The sequence below is a fragment of the Aphis gossypii genome, chromosome 2 (genome assembly GCF_020184175.1).
Source record: "Aphis gossypii isolate Hap1 chromosome 2, ASM2018417v2, whole genome shotgun sequence".
NCBI lineage: Eukaryota > Metazoa > Arthropoda > Insecta > Hemiptera > Aphididae > Aphis > Aphis gossypii.
Window position 1 is genome coordinate 6,079,218 of NC_065531.1, and position 24,185 is coordinate 6,103,402.

At 27.3% G+C, this 24,185-nt stretch overlaps 1 protein-coding gene across 7 annotated transcripts in view; it reads left to right on the forward strand.

Moving 5' to 3' along the window:
- Window positions 1–24,185, forward strand: part of LOC114129527 (adenylate cyclase type 5) — a 178,608-nt gene that overhangs the window by 81,425 nt on the left and 72,998 nt on the right. For 6 of the 7 annotated variants that reach the window (XM_050199940.1, XM_050199946.1, XM_050199941.1 and 3 more), the window contains one exon: window positions 13,646–13,861. In XM_050199940.1, coding sequence (XP_050055897.1) covers window positions 13,724–13,861 — 138 coding nt within the window. In that variant the 5' untranslated portion in view covers window positions 13,646–13,723. Of the gene's footprint in view, window positions 1–4,679; window positions 4,698–13,645; window positions 13,862–24,185 lie in introns of those variants that run through there. The other variant, XM_050199945.1, reaches the window with a different exon arrangement.

Genomic DNA, 24,185 nt, shown 5'->3' on the forward strand with positions numbered 1-24,185 from the left:
ATGTATTATACAGATAATGCTCAGTCATACATATCAGTAAGTTTGATACATTATTATACAAAAGATATGGATTGCTATTGGAAATCAAAAGGTGTTAAATTGATGAAACAATAAACATATTATCATTGTTATAAAGATGAATCAAAATAATGATTGTATAAATATAATATAATATTGGAATTAAATTCATATATATTTTTTCATATATAAAAAAAAAAACTATCATTTTTTGAAATAATACGTGTCTACTATTAAAATAAAAAATATTGCATGTGACGTAATATAGCTGATAAGGTACTTTTTTATAAACAAAATATTCTATTCTTTAACATGAAATATATATTGTATACTTATAAAAAATTTAAATGCCAATAGAGAATCACTTGAAAGACAATAAGTACATCAAGTAAAATTAAATATTGAAAAAAAATATAGTTTTATTTATTTTTCACAATATTTAAAAACGTATTGAAGTTATGCATTGCTTTTCATATTTATTTTTCAGATTTATCTATATCAATAATTTTGGTGTATTTTTAACAACTTAATGTTCATAGTTTTTCTTAAACTCTATTCATTGGTAAGTAAGTATTATAACATCTCACATGTGTCCACTGCGTGTGATTATGTGTAGTATGATTAAAAAAAAACAAAAATTATTACATTATTTATAGAAACACAGTCGTTACATTTTCTCATAATATCTTTTATCAATATTATATAGCACCAAAAATTCTTGTGCTGTTTCCAATTTTTTGTTATCTCAACATCTAAGTAGGTATACCTAATAATTTAAAACGTAAAAAGTCATAGTTTAAATTAATTGAATGTACATATTATAAGTTATACACTCACAAGACAGAAATGTAGTTAGGGATAAACTATTTTTGTGAAAGGGTTGAAAATTTAATTTGTATTATAAACCATTGTTACGTACTTCATATAATTATTTTAGACTTTTATAACAACTTTCATATAAATATATATTTGCAAACGTATTATTATAAGTACGTTATACACAGCACGTTCACAAAACACTTAATTTTTAAATTTTCTTAAAATTTCGTGATGAGCTAGGTTCTTTCAACACGGCTATGCAATTGCTATAAGTCACATAGAAACTTAAGATAATTGACATAAAATATAATTTTCTATAATTATAATTATTTGAAGAACGATATTAATGGTTTACGTTTATTTGAACAGTCTGACTAACATATTTTAGTTCAATGTTTAGTTTCATAAATTTGATCATCCCATGTTCGCCAGGTATACAAAAAATTTACTCCATGATAAGTGTATAGGTATTGACATGAAATCGCATACTTATAAATTATAGTTCTTCACTTATGTTGAGTTATGTATTTAATGCAAAAATATTAGTTTCAGGAAAACACAATCTGTTTATGACAGGTATTTTTACTCATGAATTCTCGATATTATTTGTTATATCAACCTGACTATTGTACTATTTGAGTAATTTAGGTCAAAGAAATATTTGATTCTTTAATTATAATAAACACTGTTTTAAAATATACTTTTGTAATTTTAACATTGAACAATACTTGTTTATAAACATTACAACGGACAAAAACATTTTACTTGTTTTTAATAGTATAAACCAATTTAATATTTACCTAAAAATGAGATATTTTCTTCTTTTAACTACTTACAGATTCATAGATACCTAATAAATTGAGTACTCACAATTCAATAATATATTTTATTGAACAGCGATCTGTAATAATTTACATTTTTTTGGAGAAAATCTCACTTAAAATTTAGTCAAATTAAAAAATAATTTGAAAACAACGTTCAAAACATGATAATACGTAATACCTTAATACTTGTTAATAATTTTATTTTATAATTCAGCCACTAGATAATAGGAAATAAAATAATAAAAAAAAGCCATTCATTCAAAGTATCATAATTGTACTATATTTTATTTGCTCACTTATGATAAGCTAAAAGGAAAAATCATATTTATCGAAAAACAATATTATAATTGTTCATTAAATATTTTGAAATTTTTGCAGTATTCATTAATAATATTATAATCTCCCGACCCTACAACAATAATTACCCGCATTAGTTATCCATAAAAAAGTAAAGGATGAAATAGTCGTAATATGATGTTAAATCGCAGTGTAATATTGGGTATCGAATCGTATTACCAGCGAGAGGAGATATAATATGTATATATATATTTGTTCTTTCATCACGAATATTATTGTTACGTCGAAAAAACAGACGTAGGAAACTAAAAATAATCTGATTATTATTCAATATTTACAGTATCTAAGCGTATTATTTACAGTAATTAATTTTAGACGAAGAAATGAAATATTAATAATGATAAAAAATAAACAACTATAAAGGTTGTGCGCTGGTTTTTATCTTTATACAGAATATTTGCCCTCCGAAAGTCGACAGTTTAAACGAAGAAAAAGTTTTGATACCGCACGTGATATAGAGAGTTGAACGTGAATTTTTAACGAGTTTATTTCAAAAGCTATTTGCCAAAAACAACACACGCCCGGGAATTGGACGTTTGTAGTGCGTATATTGTGTGTTGTACGCGGGTTTGATAAAAAACAAAAAAAAAAACCTTAAAAGTATTCAATCAAAATCCCGAGACAAAGTCGCGGCATCGAACGACAAACACGTTGGGGTAAATAAATAAGAACGGGCTCGGCGCGGCGGAGGCGGTGAAAGAACGAGACGTTCGATAAGTGTGGGTACACACAGCATCGCGAGCGCTGTCGATATACGTCCTTACACGCTCGAGGAGGTCGCCCACCGTATGTGTACGTGCCCAGCATAGTTCGCGGTGTTTGTTCGGCATAATTTTTGTGTGTTTTTTTGTTTACCCATTACATATGCGTTTACACGGTGTGCGTGCACGATAACACAATAATAATAATAATAATAATAAAATATATTTTGCAGCCGATCCGAGACGCGCGCGAATCACGATCGAACGTCGCCGCGCCGCAAGTGCTTCGACAGTCATAATACAGTGGTCACCGCTTACATTGACCGAACGAGTCGATAAACAAAAAATAAATCCTTGTTTACTTAAAAAATGTTAATTGAGATTTAAGCCACCATGTGAAATTGTCTTTAATTAAAAATAAAAATAAAATATCGTATTTACCTATAGGTGTCAAATTAAATTATCAAATAAAATTCATCCAGGTTTGATTAGATTTTCCGTCTTCGGTCGATTTATCATCGTCATCTCTTCATAGGTATGCTTTATGTTGCCCGAAAACGCCAAAATCGCCCCTTTGCTGAATTCCAATACTGAGCAAATTACCGCATAAGCACGTTAATTCAACGCATGAATATTTTATTTTATTTATTCAATTAATTTTCAAAGGACTCCCCTTTAATCGATATGGGAGTGTTTTATACATTCGTAATTGAAGAGACAACATCATAGACGTAAAACAAGACCGCTTTATTCGTATACCACACTTTGCGTCGTACCGAGATATAGTAGGACGTATGCTACGTAATAGATACAATAATTAATGGTTATTGACTTATTAATTATTGTAATATAAATGCGTAATATATAGGTACCTACATAATAGAATAGACGATGATTTTTTTTCTGTGTATTATTGTACGAATCTTGCCGTTTTGAGTCTAATAGAGGTGAATTCATCAACTTATTATAACCACATGATTGCATAATATTATTTCGTAATATCGGCGTGCACGGCTGCGGCATACGTATACATCTCACTGTATAATAACAGCAAACAGCGTTATTTCGGTGCGGGTCAGTTTTAGCCCGTGTAATAATATCGTATTCTATCGACTAACCCGTCGGTAGATGACAATCTTTTCCGCCAATACCAATACGTTTATCACGCGATTTTACGCGTTTTTATATTATTATTCTCGTCTTGGGTTTTATTCGTTCGGCGTACTATATAATAATTCTTCCTAGCAGCAGCTGCGGTGGTCGAGTTCGCGGTAATTCGCGAGTCGTCGCGCTCCGTCTCACTCTCCGCGACGCGCACTCCTCTCCCCGCCGCGTCCACACACCACTCGTGCCAAGAAACCGTGTACACGCGTCGTTATTATTACTATCTATAATAATACCGTGGTATGGGTTTACGGCCAAGGGCTGCAACTTGTCGGATTCGATCGTATCACGTGCCGCACTGCGGAGACGGCATCGGAAACTGCAGCAGACAAGATAATATTATAAAATATGTGATTGGAATATTATAATAACGACACGGCAACGTCACGCGATAGGACGTATAACGCGTATCTTCTGTTTATAAAATACGATGTTATTACGGGTGCGCGCGCAGTGGCGGGATAATAATAATATATTATATTGTTATTTGTATCAAACTTCGCGGCAACAGTAATATAAAATACGTTACGCACAACGTCGACGACGGTACGCGGTAAATTTGATTCGACGTGACTTTCCGTATGATGTAATACATAGTGATGTACTCGCGTATAATATGTGTGAGCATTGGTATTCGCCCCCAAAATATGGCCGACGGGTCGGAGGCGAGCGTGTGCGCCGGAATAAATATCCGAGAAATAATTTCCACAGAACGAGACGTAATAATATTATAACATGATAATATATATCAAACGAGAAAATATAATGCGCTGTCAAAACGTATCCGTGGAAGAAAAAATAGGTAAATACGTAGGTACGTAAATATTACTTACAGCTTAAAATATATCGTTTTCAAAATATATTGTATTAATTCGTCGTACTTGTGTTACGTTGAATAATATAATAATAAATTATAACAGTATAATAATACTTTTGTAAGATGGGGTTTTCGCACAACTCCGATTAACTGACATCACAGCAAAAGTAAAATTTGGTTAAACCATACGTCATTAAATTTATCGTAATATGACTTCAGTCTTCGTAAGGCTAAGCGATGTAAAAAATGTATATCAAATCAACTTTTTCTCATCGATTAATTTTCATAATCGACTCCGGTACCTAATGTGTTTAATGTATACTTTTTTGTATAAAAAAAGACGTATTTCGGTAGATACGAGTGGTATTTATACGTTATTTTAAACTAGCGCTGCTCAAAAACTCTTTATTATACATATTTATTTTTAATGCCTTAACATGAAATACAAAACTCGTAGGTTGGTTTAAAAATATTTACAATAATCATATAATAATAATTACATTTTCATATAATATCCATCGCAGGAGAATTTCAGTTGCATTAACCTGGCTAGATACTCTGAGTACCGTACTCGTATTATTAACTCTATTATTTTGACACTTCTCTATTGGAAAATGTAAAGATAACAAGCCAAACTTTGTTTTCTACAAGTAAAGGTTGTATGAACAAGATATTATACGGATATATATTGTTACTATAACACTTTATATAGATATTTACTCAACGAAATGTTTTTCCTTGGGATACTATTAATTACTGTGGATATTTTTTTCTTCGGACATAATAAAGTATAACAATATTACGTTCTGAAGTGTAGATTTTCTTGGATATTATTTCAGTATATAGATATAATTATTTAAATTCAGTGGCGTACCGGAGAGGTGAAGGGCTTTATGTAAAATATATCAGTATACCTACTATTACCAATCGTTTATATAAATGTTGTATCGAGTGTACAGTTATTTAATATTATATTACTATGATGATTTATAATAATAAAAAAAAATATGCTTTGTTACTGTGCCTTATTTTGCATTTAATATGCCTAACGTCCCCGTCCCGTTGAAAAATCTTATGTTACTGATAAAAGTTAGCAATGTATGAGAACAACACGCTTATCGACGACGACGAATAATCCGAATAATACTCACTGTGAAACTACCTATGCAATTCGTGGCAAAAATATTATTACACTAGAGAAAATATATATATTTATACCTATTATTTATTTTACACGCGTGATGATGGATTTATTATGGTATACGATCTATTCGATTTCTTTTGTCTACCGTTTTCGTCATGGCTATATTTATTATTATTATATCTGTATCGGATTACTTCGCAGACGTTTTCCGAACGTTTCAAAGTCATATCACGTGTCTCCTCCGCGAGTCACTATTTGAGGTTCCGGTGGCTACGTTATACGTATAATAACATAATATAATAATAACGGAGTTATATAATAGCACTTGCTAAAATTGTTGGCGGACAAACACGTGAGCACATAATCCACATGTTCGTGCACTTTTATTTCGGTCATCATCATGGCGGATTTGTGCAAAACTCAATCATTATCGACTTACTCTAATCATTTGAAACAATAAAACGGTATGTATGATCACTGTGTTGAAAAAAAAATATTCTTTAAAATCGGGTTCGATGTTTGTTGAAGCCGGTTGAGTAGGTAGCTCCTATTATTATTATTATTATATTACATTTATTATTATTGTGTTCGCGATCAAATTTAAATTTATTTACCTACATAAACGGTAAAAAAAAACATTATTTCTTTAACAAATAACAGTAGAAAAAAGTAGTTACTATTTGAAAAAAATAAGATTGTATCACCACAGGACACTTATTAAACGGCACAACAAATGTAATGATGCGCCTATACTAAAAAAATTCCAAAATTAAAATTTGAATAATATTTCATTGCTAAAGGAATAATGGATATAAATACCCCAGGCGAATCATCCTGTACCTATATTATATTTTGTAGATTTCAACGGTCTCCTTTAAAGTTTTATATCGAATCGGACCAAACTCGCTATAATATACGTATATTCACATTTATCTCGTTTGAAATCAATAAGCGCAACCTACAGTCATTGCCACAATAATAATAAAAATAATAATATTTGTTATTGCGAAATAATATACATTAATAGGTGTACCAAAATAATATATTATATATTATCGTTTAACCGTAAACAACTAAAACAATACTGTTTTCCAATTAAAATTGTGTATAATAGTTAAACTATTTGACATTAGTTATATATAAGATTAGGCAACAATACGTGAGTGGGCGTACGTTCTATTGACGTGTGCACTGTGCAATGTACATAGCATGTGAAACTTACCATGCGGGGGCGTCAATCGTTTGTCAAAAATAGCAAGATATACGGGTACCCACGTGATACTGTATTATACGAGTGTGCATAAAAATAAATAAATAATACTATGATTTTAATAACTATTAGTTATTATATTTATTACTATTATTATTATCACTCCATGGGTTAGAGCCTTAGAGGTATAATATTATAGTTATCCAATTTCGTAAATTTAATTTTGTACATATATGATACTAAAAGTATTTCGTTATTTTAATTATATTTTTTACGTGCAATACGATGACAATATTAAAAATAAAAAAAGCGGGTAAGTGGGTACCGCTCTGCTGAACATTAGGTGCCGTATGGATCACTATTATATATATAATAGTAGTGTTAAATTTGAATTCAATGATAGGTATAAGGTATACCTAGGTATATTTATAGATAGGTATATATTAGGTAGGTATCATTATATACGAAAACGATTCTGAACGAAGATGATTTGTCAGCCTAGGATATCATTTCTAATGGTTGGTGAAAAAGGTGGTTTATGTTTTAATGGCCTGAATACACCAGAATTTAAATTCTTTTATAATTATTATAAACTAAACTTATGGAAAATCTCGTATTGAAATTTTCAAGTCTTAGCTACTTATACAAACATTTTTATGAATTATACCTACAAAATAATTTGCAAATATTTATGGTTTTGACGAATTTTTGTCAATATTTGAACTTAAATGCTAATAAAAAAAATTGTGCCTTTGTATTCTTATAATTTTTTAATCATTATTAGAATAACTTATGAGGAATTTTGTATTCAATTTTCAAGTATTTTGATTGTGCCAAAAAAATTTTATCGACACTTCAATAAAAAAATTCTCATAAAAATCGAAAATTTCAGTGGTCTATAAATAATTCAAAAAAAGTCAAAAAAATTTAACTGTATATAGATAACACTAATATAAACATTTGGTTAAAAATTCAAGTATTTATAGTGATTAGTTTTTGAATTAGGTACAATCATATAAAAAAATCGATTTGTCGAAAACTGGTTTTGTGTAAAAATTCCTGTTTTTTCTTATTTTTTTTTGGTTTCTCCCGGTGCTTTTTAAAACTATTGGGAAATTCAAAAAATTACCTCCCCAATGCACCAACTAGATTCACTAGGAAAAGCTACTGAAGTTGAAAATCGAAGCATTATTTCGACACGTTCTAGTGTACACAGACACAAAATAAAAATAAACACACAACATTGTAAAATCAATACATTCATCGCTTCGCTCAGAATCTAAAATAAAATTGTCGTTAAATGTAAATAAAAAATAAACGTAGCTCCTAAAATCGAATTGAAATAAAATAATAATACATTTGTGACCTGAGGGATATTAATAATAATAATTATTTAAAGTTTATACTACTTTTATTTTTGTGCGGTGGATAGGTCGAAATGATTTTTATTCTGGTTTTTGTCTTAGACTTGAGATACTACAACGTTCCGTTAAGTGCAATAACACGTGGACCGTGTACAATTCATTACATTATAATAACTTAAAGCCTTGTGTAACCTATCGGCATCGCGTATCACTAAAGTCTACGTTGAAGATGGCAAACACCATAAACGTAATTAAATATCAGCCAAGTGCTATTGCCATTGCTGTTGCTCAGGCGTCCGGAAGCTGTCCAATTCGCTGAAAAATCGAGAGGGTGACGAAATATGACAGAGTGTTTTATTACGTCGCGAGCAAAACATCCCTGAACAAACAATTTGGCTTCGAAGTCGTTGGCGTATAATAACAGTCGGATGCCGGGGATTTCAATTTGCGTGGTGGCTTAAAAACATAAATATAATAAAACATTACACGTAATATATTTCACCCTCGAAAGCCTTAGTCTTCGTCGTTTTTAAATAACACTCCCTCATATATTTGTCGTAATAAACTTTTCTTCGCAAAAATACAATAACATTATATTTAAACGAATAACTGCCTTTTGTCGTATTCGCAGTCGATGTTTTTTTTGTTAAATCAACGATTTGCAGGTCATGACTTGTGTGGCTGTATAATAGTTTAGCGCATTAACCCGGGTGCATTTAAACTCGAATATCAGTCAAAGACGATTTTGGTAGATTATGTAGAATATATCACTTATATATCATCACTGATGGTCGGTTTAAGTCGATATTAATAGGTACGTATAATCGTGATGATTTATATAGTTCAGTTGGAATGAATATGTTAATAGATAATACCGAAATGAGAAATTAGTCAATTTATTCAATGAATATTTTTCCTATTTCCGAGTTTCTTTGAGAGATTTTTTTCTTTTAGCTAAATTGTTATATTTTTAATCAAGAATAAGGCTACCTTTTTAAACAATTAATTTTGAAAAAATTCAAAACACTTAAATCGGTTTTTAAAAATATTAGGGTCGGTGGTCTTAAATCTTGTCGGTCGTTTCGCACATTAGCAGCGTCGTTTCGTGCATTATTTTGTGTTAAATTCATGCATAGAATAGCGTTGATAATTTCGTAATTTTTTCAAGACTTGATAGTTTTCATAATTTATGTTTATAATGTTTGAAGACTTCATTTATTTTTATTTTCGTTGTTTTGAAACAGATCATCCCACTGTTTTTCATAAAGGATTTAATCGTCTTTTTTTCCACTATCGATTAATACACTGCCATTTAAATTCAAAATAATAGTCTATAATATAAATATTTAACAACAAACATAATATTGTACATAATATTATATTTATACATAATAATATGTAAACTGAATGTTATTATGTTGGACCTACACACTGCAATATTGAGTTACATCGAGTATTCATTTGTTGCATATATATTATGTGTTATTTATTTATTGAAGATATTTTAGAAAAACATATATTTTTCATTAAACCGAAAAAGGAATAGGTTTGATATACATGTAGGTATAGGTTATAATATATACCGTTTGGCGGACAAGGGTAACGTCTCGATATGGTTGTTTAGGGACCGGACAGTTCCTTAATCGGAAGACGGCCGAGTTAGTGCGGTCACGCGAAGTTGGCAATGACATTTAGAAAGATTTAAGGACCCATATTGCACGAATAGTCTATAGACACAACGCAACGATTCGTTCGCCGTACAATTTCAAACCCGAGTTGTCCACCAATTTTTTTCATTCAACTCGTTTTCCATTTTATTACATGTTCATAGTTAATGTATATTTTTTCTTGGTGCTTTATCCCTCCATTCTCGTTCTAAATCTACTACTAGCCTATAATTATTTCTCTTGAATAAAACTGTTTTTATTTTGTTCCTTGATTTTTTTTTTCACTTTATAAATTTTTGTCTTGCATGTTACGTAAGCTCTTTATTTTATTCTATTTAATATACCTTCCATGTTGATCTAGTAGTTTTTTCCTTAATCCCGTCCCTTCAGGAACAGTCTTATTTTTTACGCATAATCCAGTATCTTTATTGAATTCGAGTTTTGTATACTTTTTTGTTTTACTACCTACGATTTACGACATTTATTGATTTGTTCTTAAATCCTCTGTTTTTTACATACATAAAGTACACTCAATACGCTTTTTTAATCGAGTTTGAATATTGATAAAAAAAACCTTGTACTACGTATTTTGTATTTTTATTAAACACAATAAGTGCATAATTGTTTATTGTATTAATTGCAGAATGAGACAATAATGCTGTTCAGATTTTTGAGAGTAAAAAAAAATAGATTTTAATAACAATTCAAACATACCACTATTCCAACTCTAAAACCAATGTGCTAAAATAATTTCCATCCACTGTCTTTAATTACAATATTTCATTGATGTCAAATAGCAATATGCATTATTCATTGTTTTCTCTAATCCAGCTACCACGAAACATATCTATTTAGTTTTGTTCTGTAACAATATAATATATATATATACATACATATACATGTAGTAACTGTAGTATTGTTTATTAATACTTAATCAATTATAACATTTGACATAACGATTTTTTTTTTATGATCATTAATCTCTTTTCATTGTAAATAGTTTATTGATGGAAAATCAATAACGTTTGAAATCATTATTACCGGCGATAATTTAATTCTGCAATGAAAAAAAACAATCTACAATTTATCTAACTTTTTATTTAATAATTGGTATTGAACTTGTTACTCAGCCACTCTTCTACAATGTGTGAATTATCCAACTTATATTATTAATAATACCATACATGATACTAAGAATTCAAAATATAAAAAAAAATTCAGACTAAAATATATAATGAAATAATAATGTTATACTTTTTTCTTTTACCAATTCATTATTTCATTAAAATCCTAAATGCTATTAAAAAATATATATTGTATTATACTATTACTATTTATAAATTGATGTGGAATTGAAGTATATTATTAATCAGTATAAATGAATGGATTAGACACTATGTTTGCGACTTACCAAGAAGTTTATCTAAAGTTTTATTTTGTTTAAAAATAATAATTGAATTATAAATTAGAGGTTTATATTTTTTAGCTTGGTATACTAAATGAGTAGTTACTTTTAACCAATAATTTATGGAATAGTTAAAAATAAATAGTGTAGAATGAATTACATTTATTTACTTGATGTAAAATAATATTATTTTCCATGTGTAGTTATAATACATATTATTATCATACAGTCGATAAATACAAATGTACTCTTATGTTAATTATAAATTAAAAACCAAATTATCAATAATTTATGGAATGGTTAAAAATAAATAGTGTAGAATGAATTACATTTATTTAATTGTTAAAAATATATTTTTATATGAAGGCAATGTAGTTGAAAACGCAGTGTACATTATTTGGTATTCAAGTTACATAATCAATATGTGAAAATATGTTTAAAAATTATAAGCTTATCTTTTAGTCATAATACTTATTGCACCGGAAAACTTAAAAGTGAAACAGGACTATTAATACATGGAAATTAAATGTAAATATTTGGTATAAATTTATAATTTATATATCAAGAATATTAGTGTATAATATGACAAGTTATTAAATTACGCTAGATTATTTCAAAGAAACAATAAAATGACTTTAAAAACGTAAGTTAAAACTTTTTCCACGCATATAGTTATTTTAATATAGTTAATGTACCTATTTTTTTCATTTATATGAAATATTTTCATAATAATTATATCAACTTAAAACTTAGAATGTTTATTCTAATTATTTCTTTTTTAAATTATTAAATATAAAACAATATAAATTAACAATACCTAAATTGAATTTGTACATTTAATAATAATTATAATTAACAACTAATATTGCCAATTCAATTTGAATTTCTATCTACCAAAGAGTTTATAAGTGTTATATTCGTGGTTTACACAGAATTTTGATGTTAATGATCACTGCGTCAATTAAAATGATTGTATATATATTCTTAAATATTTAATATAACGGTATTATGTTTTAATAGAATGTTTCATTTTTAACTCCTAGTAATATGCGTATAATAATTTAAACAATATGGTTTTTAGTTTATGAGTACCTACCAAAACTTTTTTTTGTAGGAAGTATCAGACATTTGAAAGGTTAAGTTATTTCATAACACAATTCGTTGCACTAGATTATTAATCTCCGCGATATCGTTTAAATATTTGACTAAGTAAGTAACATTTATTGGATGTAATGAAGACACAAAAGTCATGTTAAAATATTTAATTTCCGGCAGCCGGCGAGTTTTGTACCTTTTTGAAAGCATTATTGTTGTGCATAAATATCCAATAGATTTTTTATGCCACTTAAACTCGAAAATGTTTCGTGATTTATGTTTAATTAATTAATACTTATAAGTATAATTAATACTAATTTTGTTTGTTATTTAAAGTTAAAGTTAGCTTTTTAAATAACTAAATGCCAATAATTTACCAGACGAGTTAGAAATGGTTAAAACAATTATTTAATAAAATTGTATTTATCAAAACGTGTTATCCTATAACGTCCAGTAGTATATTAAAAATTGAAAAGTTATATGTAATAAACATATTTCAGTAGTACACGTACGTGCATATAAATTTTAAACGGAGCCGACTATTTAACCTGTATTAATATGACTGACCTGTATAGTGTATGAACACTTTATCCGGTGCCGGAACGGAAGTTAAAAAAGGTTGTTCTGCCAAAAAACAAAAAAACGTAGACTGAAAGGTTATTTAAAAAACAATAACAGCACATGGTTAGGTAATAACATGATTCGTATCTCAATTACCACTATTATTAGTAATACGTATATAACAATATATTATTATTATAGGACCCGAGACTTGATGCGTTTGCATCTTTTTTTTCTAATGCTCACATACAAGGATCGTATATACAGAAATGTTGGTTCATGAAGTGTAGAATTTAATGTTACAATTTTTATTTTGCATTTTTTTGAATTTTGAATTTATCATATTATACCCACATATATTCCCGGCGAATATTGTGCTCATAGCTAAATATTATTTCGTATACGAAATACGTGAAATCTCCCCACTGCGAAATCTTTAATATGCTTTCATTTATACATCAGTGTAACGTTAATGTTTTTTTTTCCATGTGGTATCAAGATGTTGACATAAACGGTCACCTACGGTCGGAGGTCGGGTCAGCCCCTCGGGATCAAGAAGACGTTGTCGACGACTGAGATGGATACGACCGGAGCAGGAGGTGGAGTAGGAGTCGGTGGAGGGGGCGTCCTTTGTGGTGGAAAACAGCCATCTAGGACGTGGCGCAGACTGAGCTTGAAACAATACAAGAGAGCTCCGACCCAAGACACCGCAGAGGTGAGTGTTTTACTAGGATTTGTATTGTTTATTTATTTGCTTTTTTTTTCGTTTCACCCGCTACCAAATGGACCCGTTACCGTTGGCAATTTGTTTTTCATTAACGCACGAGGCGTGGTACGCGTGTATGCGCACATACCTACCGCCACGGCCGCGCAATAATTTTATTATTTCGGTGGAGGTACCGCGTATATCACGTGCACGTAATATATATAGAATATACATGTATTTATATATTAGGTATATACCCGTAGTTAATTCGACGACATAACAACACGACCCGCACACACGACAATTGTCTTTAGCAAAAACGAATTACCTGTCAGTGGTTATATCCTGAACGGCGCGGAGACATATTATGTAATACGGGACCGGGAGCGCCGGATAAAGTTAGTGTAGTGTGTACGTCCCCGCATGGCTCATGCTGGGCATTCCAAACGGGGTGCAATGGCGATGGCGACCGGACGTTGTGCAGCCACTTTCGCATAATATTATAATATGTGTTAGTGTACACGCGTGTGTGTACTATATCTACTATACTATATGGTGTTATTCATCAACCACACAATCTCATAGTTTTAATTTAACAATACATATTATAATATTCAAATTCTGATTTTTAGAAATTTTAAATTCGTGTAAAAAAGCCCATATTATTTAAAAATTCTTGAGATTTTGTGTACCTACTACTACTTAAAGAGTGTCCTGTAACGATACAAACTTTGGATTTTCAAATAAAAATGCCTATTTTTTTTTTTTTTTTTTGTTATTATCAATTATTTAGTAGTTTATTGTTTTGAAAATAATGAAGTACGCCTTATTCAAAATTTGAAACAGTAGTTTTTCATTTATTAAAATGTTTATTATAAGAATAATAGTTTTTAAAAATGGTTTTACAAAAATATAAAATTAGATATAGTATTCATTAGACTTGGACCATTTTTATAAATTATAAGTATTAATACATTAATACAAATTATTAAAGTTTTCAATTCACCGTAGTCTCTATGTTTTAAAAACTCATTATTATAAACCGATTATCCTTAATACATAAAGGTAAATAACTACTCTATCGAATATTGATTTTAAAATGTAAAAATTACCAGCTAAATTAATAAAATTTGAAAAATAAAGGTCTGCATTTCCACAGTTGTACACCTTCATCATATTTGAAAATATGACCTTTACTTATAATAATCAAGAATTTAAAAAATTAGATTTTGAATGACTGCATTATTGAAAAGAGAAAAAGTTGAGTATGTTTAGTGAATCGCTCTGTATGATATTTATTACATATGAAATGTATGTATAACATCGTGTATATACTGTATACCTACATTCAGAAGTAAAAAAGTCGAACGGATGACGAATCATGTTATTAAGGTCATTGGTTTCCATCATTGTTGTATTTACAAAGACAGACCGTTACTTAATTATATAATATCAACTAAACCAACTATCTTAGTTTTAGGATAAAGATTTAGAATATACGTCATATTTGAAAAATGACGCATTTAAATACGGTTAATAAAAAAAAATCTTCGAAATGTCATTATTTCGACTTTAATAATTATAAATGTGTTTGAAGGTCAAACATATTAGAATCATAAAATAATAATTCTTGTAAGCTGAACATACATAATTTAAACAGGATGCACATGATAAATACTGTTTTTTTTAAAAAAGTGAACGTGTTAATGAAACACAAATAACTCTAATTAGTTAAGCTATGTCATCATTTAAACTGTTAATTTATAAGTTAAAAATTAACAATAAAAATATATTTTAAACTAATTATCTTATATCAATAAAGATATTCGAAAAAATGCATCACAAACATGTGTGGATATGATGTAGGGAAATTTAGTATAACACCATACAATGCTATTATATAAGTACTGTAAATAATGGTTTATCAATCAATTCCCATTAATTTCTTACAAAAACCATTTAATTTATATCCGTTAAGTATTACAAATGTGATTTATTAATAACATGATCACTAGAAAACTATCCAGGTGTTTCGTATACCATTTTACATCACGAACTCATGCCTTATGTTCATTTATAGATGTTGTTACCTTCGATTGTGGCCGCGATTCACTCTCGTTGTGCCTTGTGTAATGTATTATGTATACAAAACATCTCGAATCATTTAAATCTCTTTCGGGTCTAATCTTTAATGTATTAAATCGTATGCAGTTATACATTTTTTTTCTCAAATAATAAATGGAAGTATAGGCTTAACGATGTTAAATAGTATAAACGATACCACACGGTACACTGTGTTTACAAGTAACTCTTGATATTATAAAATATAATGTGTATATGAAATAGTATTTCAGTAAAGTTCGGAACAAAAAAATCAATGTTTCTTATTTTGAATACTCAGTGCGTAGTATTTACACTATTTAAGTATATTTATAGTATACTTTTATTTTTAAGCTTTAAAGAGTAAAAATCGAAAAAAATTATGTAAATTGTAACAAAGGTCAAAATGTTTTCCAATACTTGAGTTTTGTTTAAAATTTAAAAACGATAAATTTTTAAAATAACTATTCTTTATAGACACTGTATTCATAAAATAATTGAATATGATGGTTTATACAATGTTATTATTTATTTAAGATACGTTTTGTTCTGAATTGATTGCTTGATTTTTTTACAATTCCAAGTAATAAAATATGTTAACAAAATACATTAATTGGAGAGAGAGAAATATTAACAAATATTTAAATTGTTTAATAATGTTTTTATATTAGTCAAAGTTATTTGAATAGTTTATTATTATAATGTATGAGTACGAAAATAGTTAATTAATTTAAAAAAAAAGTAAGTTTAAAAAATACAAACAAAAAAAAAATCCATTTATTGGTAAAATTTTTCTTCGAAATAAATACATTAATTGAATTATAATAAAATTTCAAATTAATTTCTATTTTAAAAATTATACAAACGTTTTATTAAATTATTTAACTTACTAAATATTTTTCTTTTATGGTTAAAATAAATGAAGCTTATTTTTTATTAGAAACATTCTATAGTTTATTTCATTATTAATATATATTTTATATTAATTTATTTTATCTGTATACTTTATAAATACTAATGTTACTAATGGAAATTTATTTTAGAAAATTATAACTATCAAACCAATGTTAAACAATTATTGTCTTCATTCGTAAGTAGTTTTATTCATTGTAACATTTGGTTAAAAACTTACATATGACTTATATAATTTAATTTAAAATTTTTTAAAACGTTATACATAAAACTTTATCTTTTGTTTTTCATCCTCTTTTACATATAGTATTATAATTATAAATAAATACCTTGAATTAGTTATTTTTATTTATTTTTTTATAATTTTAAATTAATAAACTTTGATTCGTTTAAAAAAATAATCTTGTCAACCAGATTTCAAAGAAAAATTTGAACTTTATACCTCACTTAAACGGTTTTTCTACAAAAGTAATTACCCATTGTACTTTAAAAGAAATATTTGCTTTATTACATCGTTTATGTATAATGTATATTATTTATCATATATTTTTTTATCTTATAAACTCTATATTTATTAGTAATTTCTTATTATTAACAACTTGTAGAGGTAGCTATAAAAGTAATAAGTAATTATTATTAAACAGCAATAAATTCTTAATGAAAAATATTTCTAGAATAAATTATAGAAAATTAATATTTAAGCTTTAATCAATATTAAGTTTTATAATAAATTTGTAAATTAAAATAAATCCAAACTATAGGTTCTATTTATAATATACCGATGTCATCGTAGTGTACAATGCTGGTTAAATATTGGTACTTATCAAAATATATGATGTATAAACTAGAACTTAACATCATTTTTAAAAATGTTAAATTAATATTTATTCTTTTTCTTTATTCCTATCAAAAATATTTTAATCATTGACGTTATTTCACTCGAAGTGATCTATGTTGTTTTCTGCTGCCGAAACAAATTTATGCAAAACACTAAATCCCGATGTTTGAATGATGAAAGACTTGTGAAGGATTATTTATTACACTAACACAATAAGCCAAAATCAATATTCTGAACTCCATAAAGGATAAAAATATAAGGTCTTGTTAAATACAAAGAAAAATCATTGTATGTTTTTGCCATTCATTTTGCGTAATATGTATGTAAAACATATTATTATAAATTGCTAGAATATTCATTATGGTTTATAATTTTACAAAAGAAGAAAATACCGAGTGATTCGTGGAATATATTGTGCAGCAATAATTACATGGTGGTTGGATCAAAATAAGAATTTGTCAGTACAGCACAATGACAAACTATCCTATTCAAAAAATTATTTTAATTTCGTTAATATTTTATGATAAAATTTTATTATAAAGATTTATGTTTACCATGAAAATCGTCAAACATCTAGTAAAACTAAAACACAAAATAAAATGAGATTAAGCAAACACTGTCAGATTTAAAAACCTGAATTGCACACAAACGGATAAAATTATATCTTATAAATTATAAATTGACCAAGAATAGGACACACAAGAATAACTTATGGATTTATCATGATGAAAAGAAGAACTTTCCATATACAATGCATATAGTACACAGTTCACGGTGAAATATGTTTTATGGAATGTCAACGATATGAAAAGGAGCAAATAAACCTCAAAATAACTGAAACTTTTGACGATCCCCTTGGACTCAGCTCGGAACAAAACAAGAAATTCCTTAAATTTTTAAAATTAACAAATATAATCGACAAAATGTAATATAATTGTTATTAAGAAACCGTAGTTAATGGACCTTGCTACCGAGTTGTCAAAAATAAAAATTAAAAAAAAAATCGTAAATTTTCGTTTTTCATATTATAATTTTTTTAAGTTATAAACAAATTATGTAATGGGTGTTTTGTATACATTATAACTTCAATGTTTAAACATAAAAAATGTTTCCTCATATAAAATAATAAAATTGAAATCAAGTTTGCTTCATTGCAATGTTTGGGAAAAACATCATAAGATACATACTTATATCAAAAACTATCAATTTCACTCTCACATGTCTTCGCGAGTTTGTTTTTGGCTCTTACTAAATCTGTACAGACCATTAAACATTCAGAATAAAATAATGAATATTTATTATTAATGTTTTCACGTGTTGATCATTTTTCCATGTTTTCTTTTGATCCCTTTTAAAGATATAATTAATTTATAGTGATGCTTTCTGCAAAACGATATATCTATTTGGCTAAACAACATTACTCTTCATTAGATGTATAAATATAATATAATGGTAACAAAGTTACATTGGTTAAGTCATTAAATATTTAGAAGTTGTGAGTTTTGTAAAAGAAAGCTGGACGAATGTATTATAATACGGTTGTTTAAACAAACTTTTATACTTTTGTATTAACTATTATTATAAATCACTATCAGTCGGTTTTGTTATTATTTACTAAACATATTTTGGAGTAAAATTAAATAAACTTAGAGTAGCTGGCGTTCCAACCGTACATTAAAATCCAAGATAACATAAATTATTAAATTCTACGTGCGATTTTACCCTTATTTCGTACCATCATTTGTGTAGGGGTGATTTCTTCAGTATAATATCATAAAACATAAGTATTTACATTATGTTCTTTTATATTAAATTTAACATTTTAATAATACAATATTATGCTAACACGGCGTTATGGATAGGCTATTTAGCTACATAATTTTCGTAGGATCGTTTTTCAAGTACTCGTCTCTTATAACAATATTAATATTCATATTATGAATGGTAATTGATAAGTAATAAATATATTATTGATTTTAATATATTTTAATAATACAATAAAATTGAATCATTCATAAAACGGTGTTTAGTAACATCGAAAATTATTTTATACTCCCACACCCAAAGGTATGCTAAAACCACGTGAAGTGATTTATAAACAAAAATGTTTATTATTATTATTTTTTTTTATGTAAACATATGAATTAAATATGTATCTTTTTGTACCCACTAATATTATATGTATAATAAAATGTATATTATGTAACCTAACATTATATTATTTATATTATTGTTTCATCACATTGTGTTATTTATATAGTTACTTATTCGAATCTTACTGATAATTAATGTAAGAGTAACAAAACAGTATTTTACGTAAAAAGGTACTTTGACCAAAACTATTTTCAGGAATAAAATCTTTAAGCATTAACTGACCTCAATTCCACCGCTACACGACAGGCATCTGCAATAAAGTTTTTCCGACTGAACAATTCAGCACAATAATTAATTAGTTTAAAAATACATTTTAAAATACGCATTTTCGAATGGTGGTCTGTCTCGAAACCATAATGCTTCACTTTTAATAATATGATAATAGTTTTAAAGAAATAAACTATTCGGTTTAACGGTTTGCTGTAGCTTAATTTTTTTTTACGACAATAGTTCGTAACACAATTTACATAATTCACACTTTCGGTGAAACTGTCATTTTTTCACGGTGACGTGATAATCCAAGAGTAATAGGGGAAAGGAGGAGCCGTAAAGACAATTATATTAATATCGAATAAAAGGACAATATTGCGAAAAAAAACTCTCTCTCTCAGTAGTCAGTCCTATTTCGGTACGAACTCATTTTATATACGTATATTTTTCGCATCTTTGTAATCATCAAACAAATTCAAACGATGAAAATTTTGGCAATCGTTATACCGTAGTAATATTTGCAAGAGCCACCCCGATTGTGACGATGGCGATTGTGCTCGCGTAATTCATGTTCACTCTGACAAATATAATATTGTTTTTTTTTTTTTAAACGCATGTATTTCATATTGTTGATTGGAGAAATGCCAACTGCATCCACTTATATTATAACGTATGCATTTCTTACATTATAGTATGTATTATGCGCATTGCATTTACCAGCTCGTATGTTAATAAACCGAGACAAAAACAAAAAAAAATTACGACAATTATAAATATAAATAATTTTATCGTTCCTTTTATTCAGTGCCGGTTTCTTGTTATGATTTTTTTTTTCCGAAAACGTCAACATTCTCGTCAGTACGTCTTTTTTACGATCCATAACCGTAAAGTAGTAACCTAATAATGCATATGTCACATATTTACGTCAATATGTAGTAGTGGAAGACATTTTATTCCGGGCTTCGTGTGTTATTTGAGAGCTTACAATCTCGCGAATCACGCTTTGCAAATAACGTGTTTCACGGTAATATGCGATTCCTTCTCCCCTCTCCTCACACAAATCAAACCCAATAATTGTTACACTGTTCACCAAATGTGATCGTTGTAGTTTTTTTTGTTAAAATTGATGTTATTTTTACCTCCTTAAATAAATAATCATGTGTACATTTTATAAATAAATAATAAAACAAAATCGTATATTGTCACATGGGACTTGAAATAATAATAATGCGGTTATTGCTTGGGACATTCGTTGAAAATGAAAACTGATCAAATATCCGTTAGGTACGTGTATAATAATATAAAACGTATGAGTTGTGAGTATAAATTTTCTTTAGTCTATAAAAAAATATATATGATAAATCGAACAAATAAAAATACAATTAATGTTTCACCTATCCGGACTACGATTAAAATTATATCTTTTTTTAAAAAAAAAACCTAAATTAAATGTACAAAAAAAAAAATTAAAATACTAATAGCAAAAAAAGCTCTTTCAAGTCGAAATTCGAACATATAAAATAATGCATTCTATATTTAGAGAATAGTCTTCACAAAAATTAATAGTCTTTTAATTGTTGGCATGACAAGCTATTTTTCACACCCAAGCGCGCTTCTCTTACTTGTTCCTTGTACTATTTAATCATTAAATCTTTTTTATTCAGAAATCCAACACTTTATAGTAAGATAAAAAAAAAAATTTAAATTTAATTTGTTGTAACAAAGAAGTGTTGATGTCAACCAAAGCACTTTGAACGTATTTAATTTAATTCCCCCTAATAATATAATACATATATTTGGTAATGGTGTCGCTATAGTTTAACGCTTAACGTCTAACAAATGTCTTAGTTTTAAAATACATAAAATAAATGTGTAATATAATAAAATATAAGTTTAAGATTCTGTTACTGAGTAGTATTACTCATCACGAATTTCAAGCTAATTTAACTTATTTGATAAAATTCAAATTATTTTTTCTCCCATCAAAATAGATTGTTATTTATATTTCAATGAAAAAAAAAACACCAATTGTCTATACTCTATAGTATCGTTTATATTTTTATAAAAAAACATGAAAAATATTTTGGATAAAAAAAGATAAATTTAAACGCTTCAAGTTCATAAAATTAATTTACCTAAACGGAATAATAAATTTTGTTTTAAACTTTTACCACGTAACTAAAGTGTCCACTTATTTAAATTCCATTTTTAATCTTATCAGCCAACAAAATAAATTTATTTTTTAAATAAATTATTTTTTATAATTAAATGTATTAAAATAGTTCAATGGTATTTAAGCTGATAAAGAAATTTTAAAGTTTATCGTTAAACTACTCACAGTTATATTTTATAATTAAAGAATAAAGAAAAATACTGTATTTTAAACATTATAAAATAAATAAATTCATAGAAGTATATTATCATAAATATAGGTTGGTTTTGATTGTAAAGAACTTTACAATATTATGTGATGAACAAATAACGTATCTAATATTGTGAAGTAATTCTATTAAAGTTGCTACTATATTACATACGACTTAAATGTCACTGTTTAAAACTAGAAGTCTGATTTATGGAGGAAAACCGTTCAACTCCCTGATCCCAGAAACTTTTTAGAAATTTAATTTAATGTGAGGCGCTCTTAGCTTTTATTCCTACACATTTTTTTTTGTAAATTACAAAATAAAGAGAATATTTATTTTCATTTTATTATTGTTTTTGAATAAAATTAAAGACATATTTCAAAATTGATAAGATTAACGATTAATAATTAATAATGTTTATTATAAATATTCTAATATTGGCTGGCAAATCTAGTAATGAACATATTATTATAACAAGTATAATTTACGATTGTTTTTTTTTTTATAATTATGTAATTTTTTTTTGTACAAAATAATTTTAATTTTTAAATTATAACATAATGTTTCATAATACAAGTACAGTATCGTATGAATGATTTCTAAAAACAATACAATTCTTTATAACCGGAATGCCAATTATTCATTTTCATTACATTTCAAAAACACATATCTATTAGACCAAATAGATTATATTATTTATAAAAACACAAGGTTTTGAATGTTTTTATATTTCACGAAATTTATATTATTGATAATCATCTGTATAAAGTAGGTAGAATGAATGATAAAAAAAATGATTGATTAGAAGAATATTCAAATCGTATTGTTCAATTAATTTTTATCAATCCAAAAAATATAATTTTATTTGACTTTTAAAAAAACTGAATACTAAATACTGAAAATAGGATAAACATAAATTATGTATAATTGCAATTAATACTATTTGAGTTGTTTCGTTATTTAAAACATTGCTTTCAAAAAAAAAACAAATAAAATTAAGATAAGCAAAGTTCACCTTATACATTTACATTTTTAAATTTCAAATTATTTCTTGTTTACATATATTATATGAAGTAAGGGTTTTTAAAAATTTAAAATACGATCTATAAATAACATATTTGTGTCAAGTTAAAGAAATTCACCATAAGCCAAATTTTTAACGTTCCCAAAATAATTATCTTATTTAAATAAGATATTAGTTTAATTTGTATCACAACATATTTTTATCGAAAAAAAAATGATAGCGATAACTAAATCGAGAAAATAATAAATTACGTACCTATCAGCTGTAAACCTTTGGTACTTCAATAAAGTCTAGAATTTAATTAATTACCTACATTTAGAACATATATAGTTTGTTTATAATGTTTGTAGGTATTGCAAAGCAACCATAATTGGAACTTTATTGGAATTTCAATATCTATTATACAGCTATACATAAGTTCAAAATCGAATCAACTGGCAAGAAACGTTTCAACTATTATATTATTATTGTTACCATAGCAGTCATATAGCACAAAGTATTATGCAACCTGATTATTCGTCTTCTTGTGTGTACCCACAAATTATATCTACTTATAGCGATTGCCTATAAGTATATGGATATGATATGATTGTTATTATCAATTTTGTGTATAGATCGTAAGGCTAAAGACTGCACGATACTCGTCAATCATAAAAACCGATCGGTAGCCTGCGATGAAGGTGTACCACGGGATACCTATTAATTATTATTAGTTATTATTGCCCTACAGTA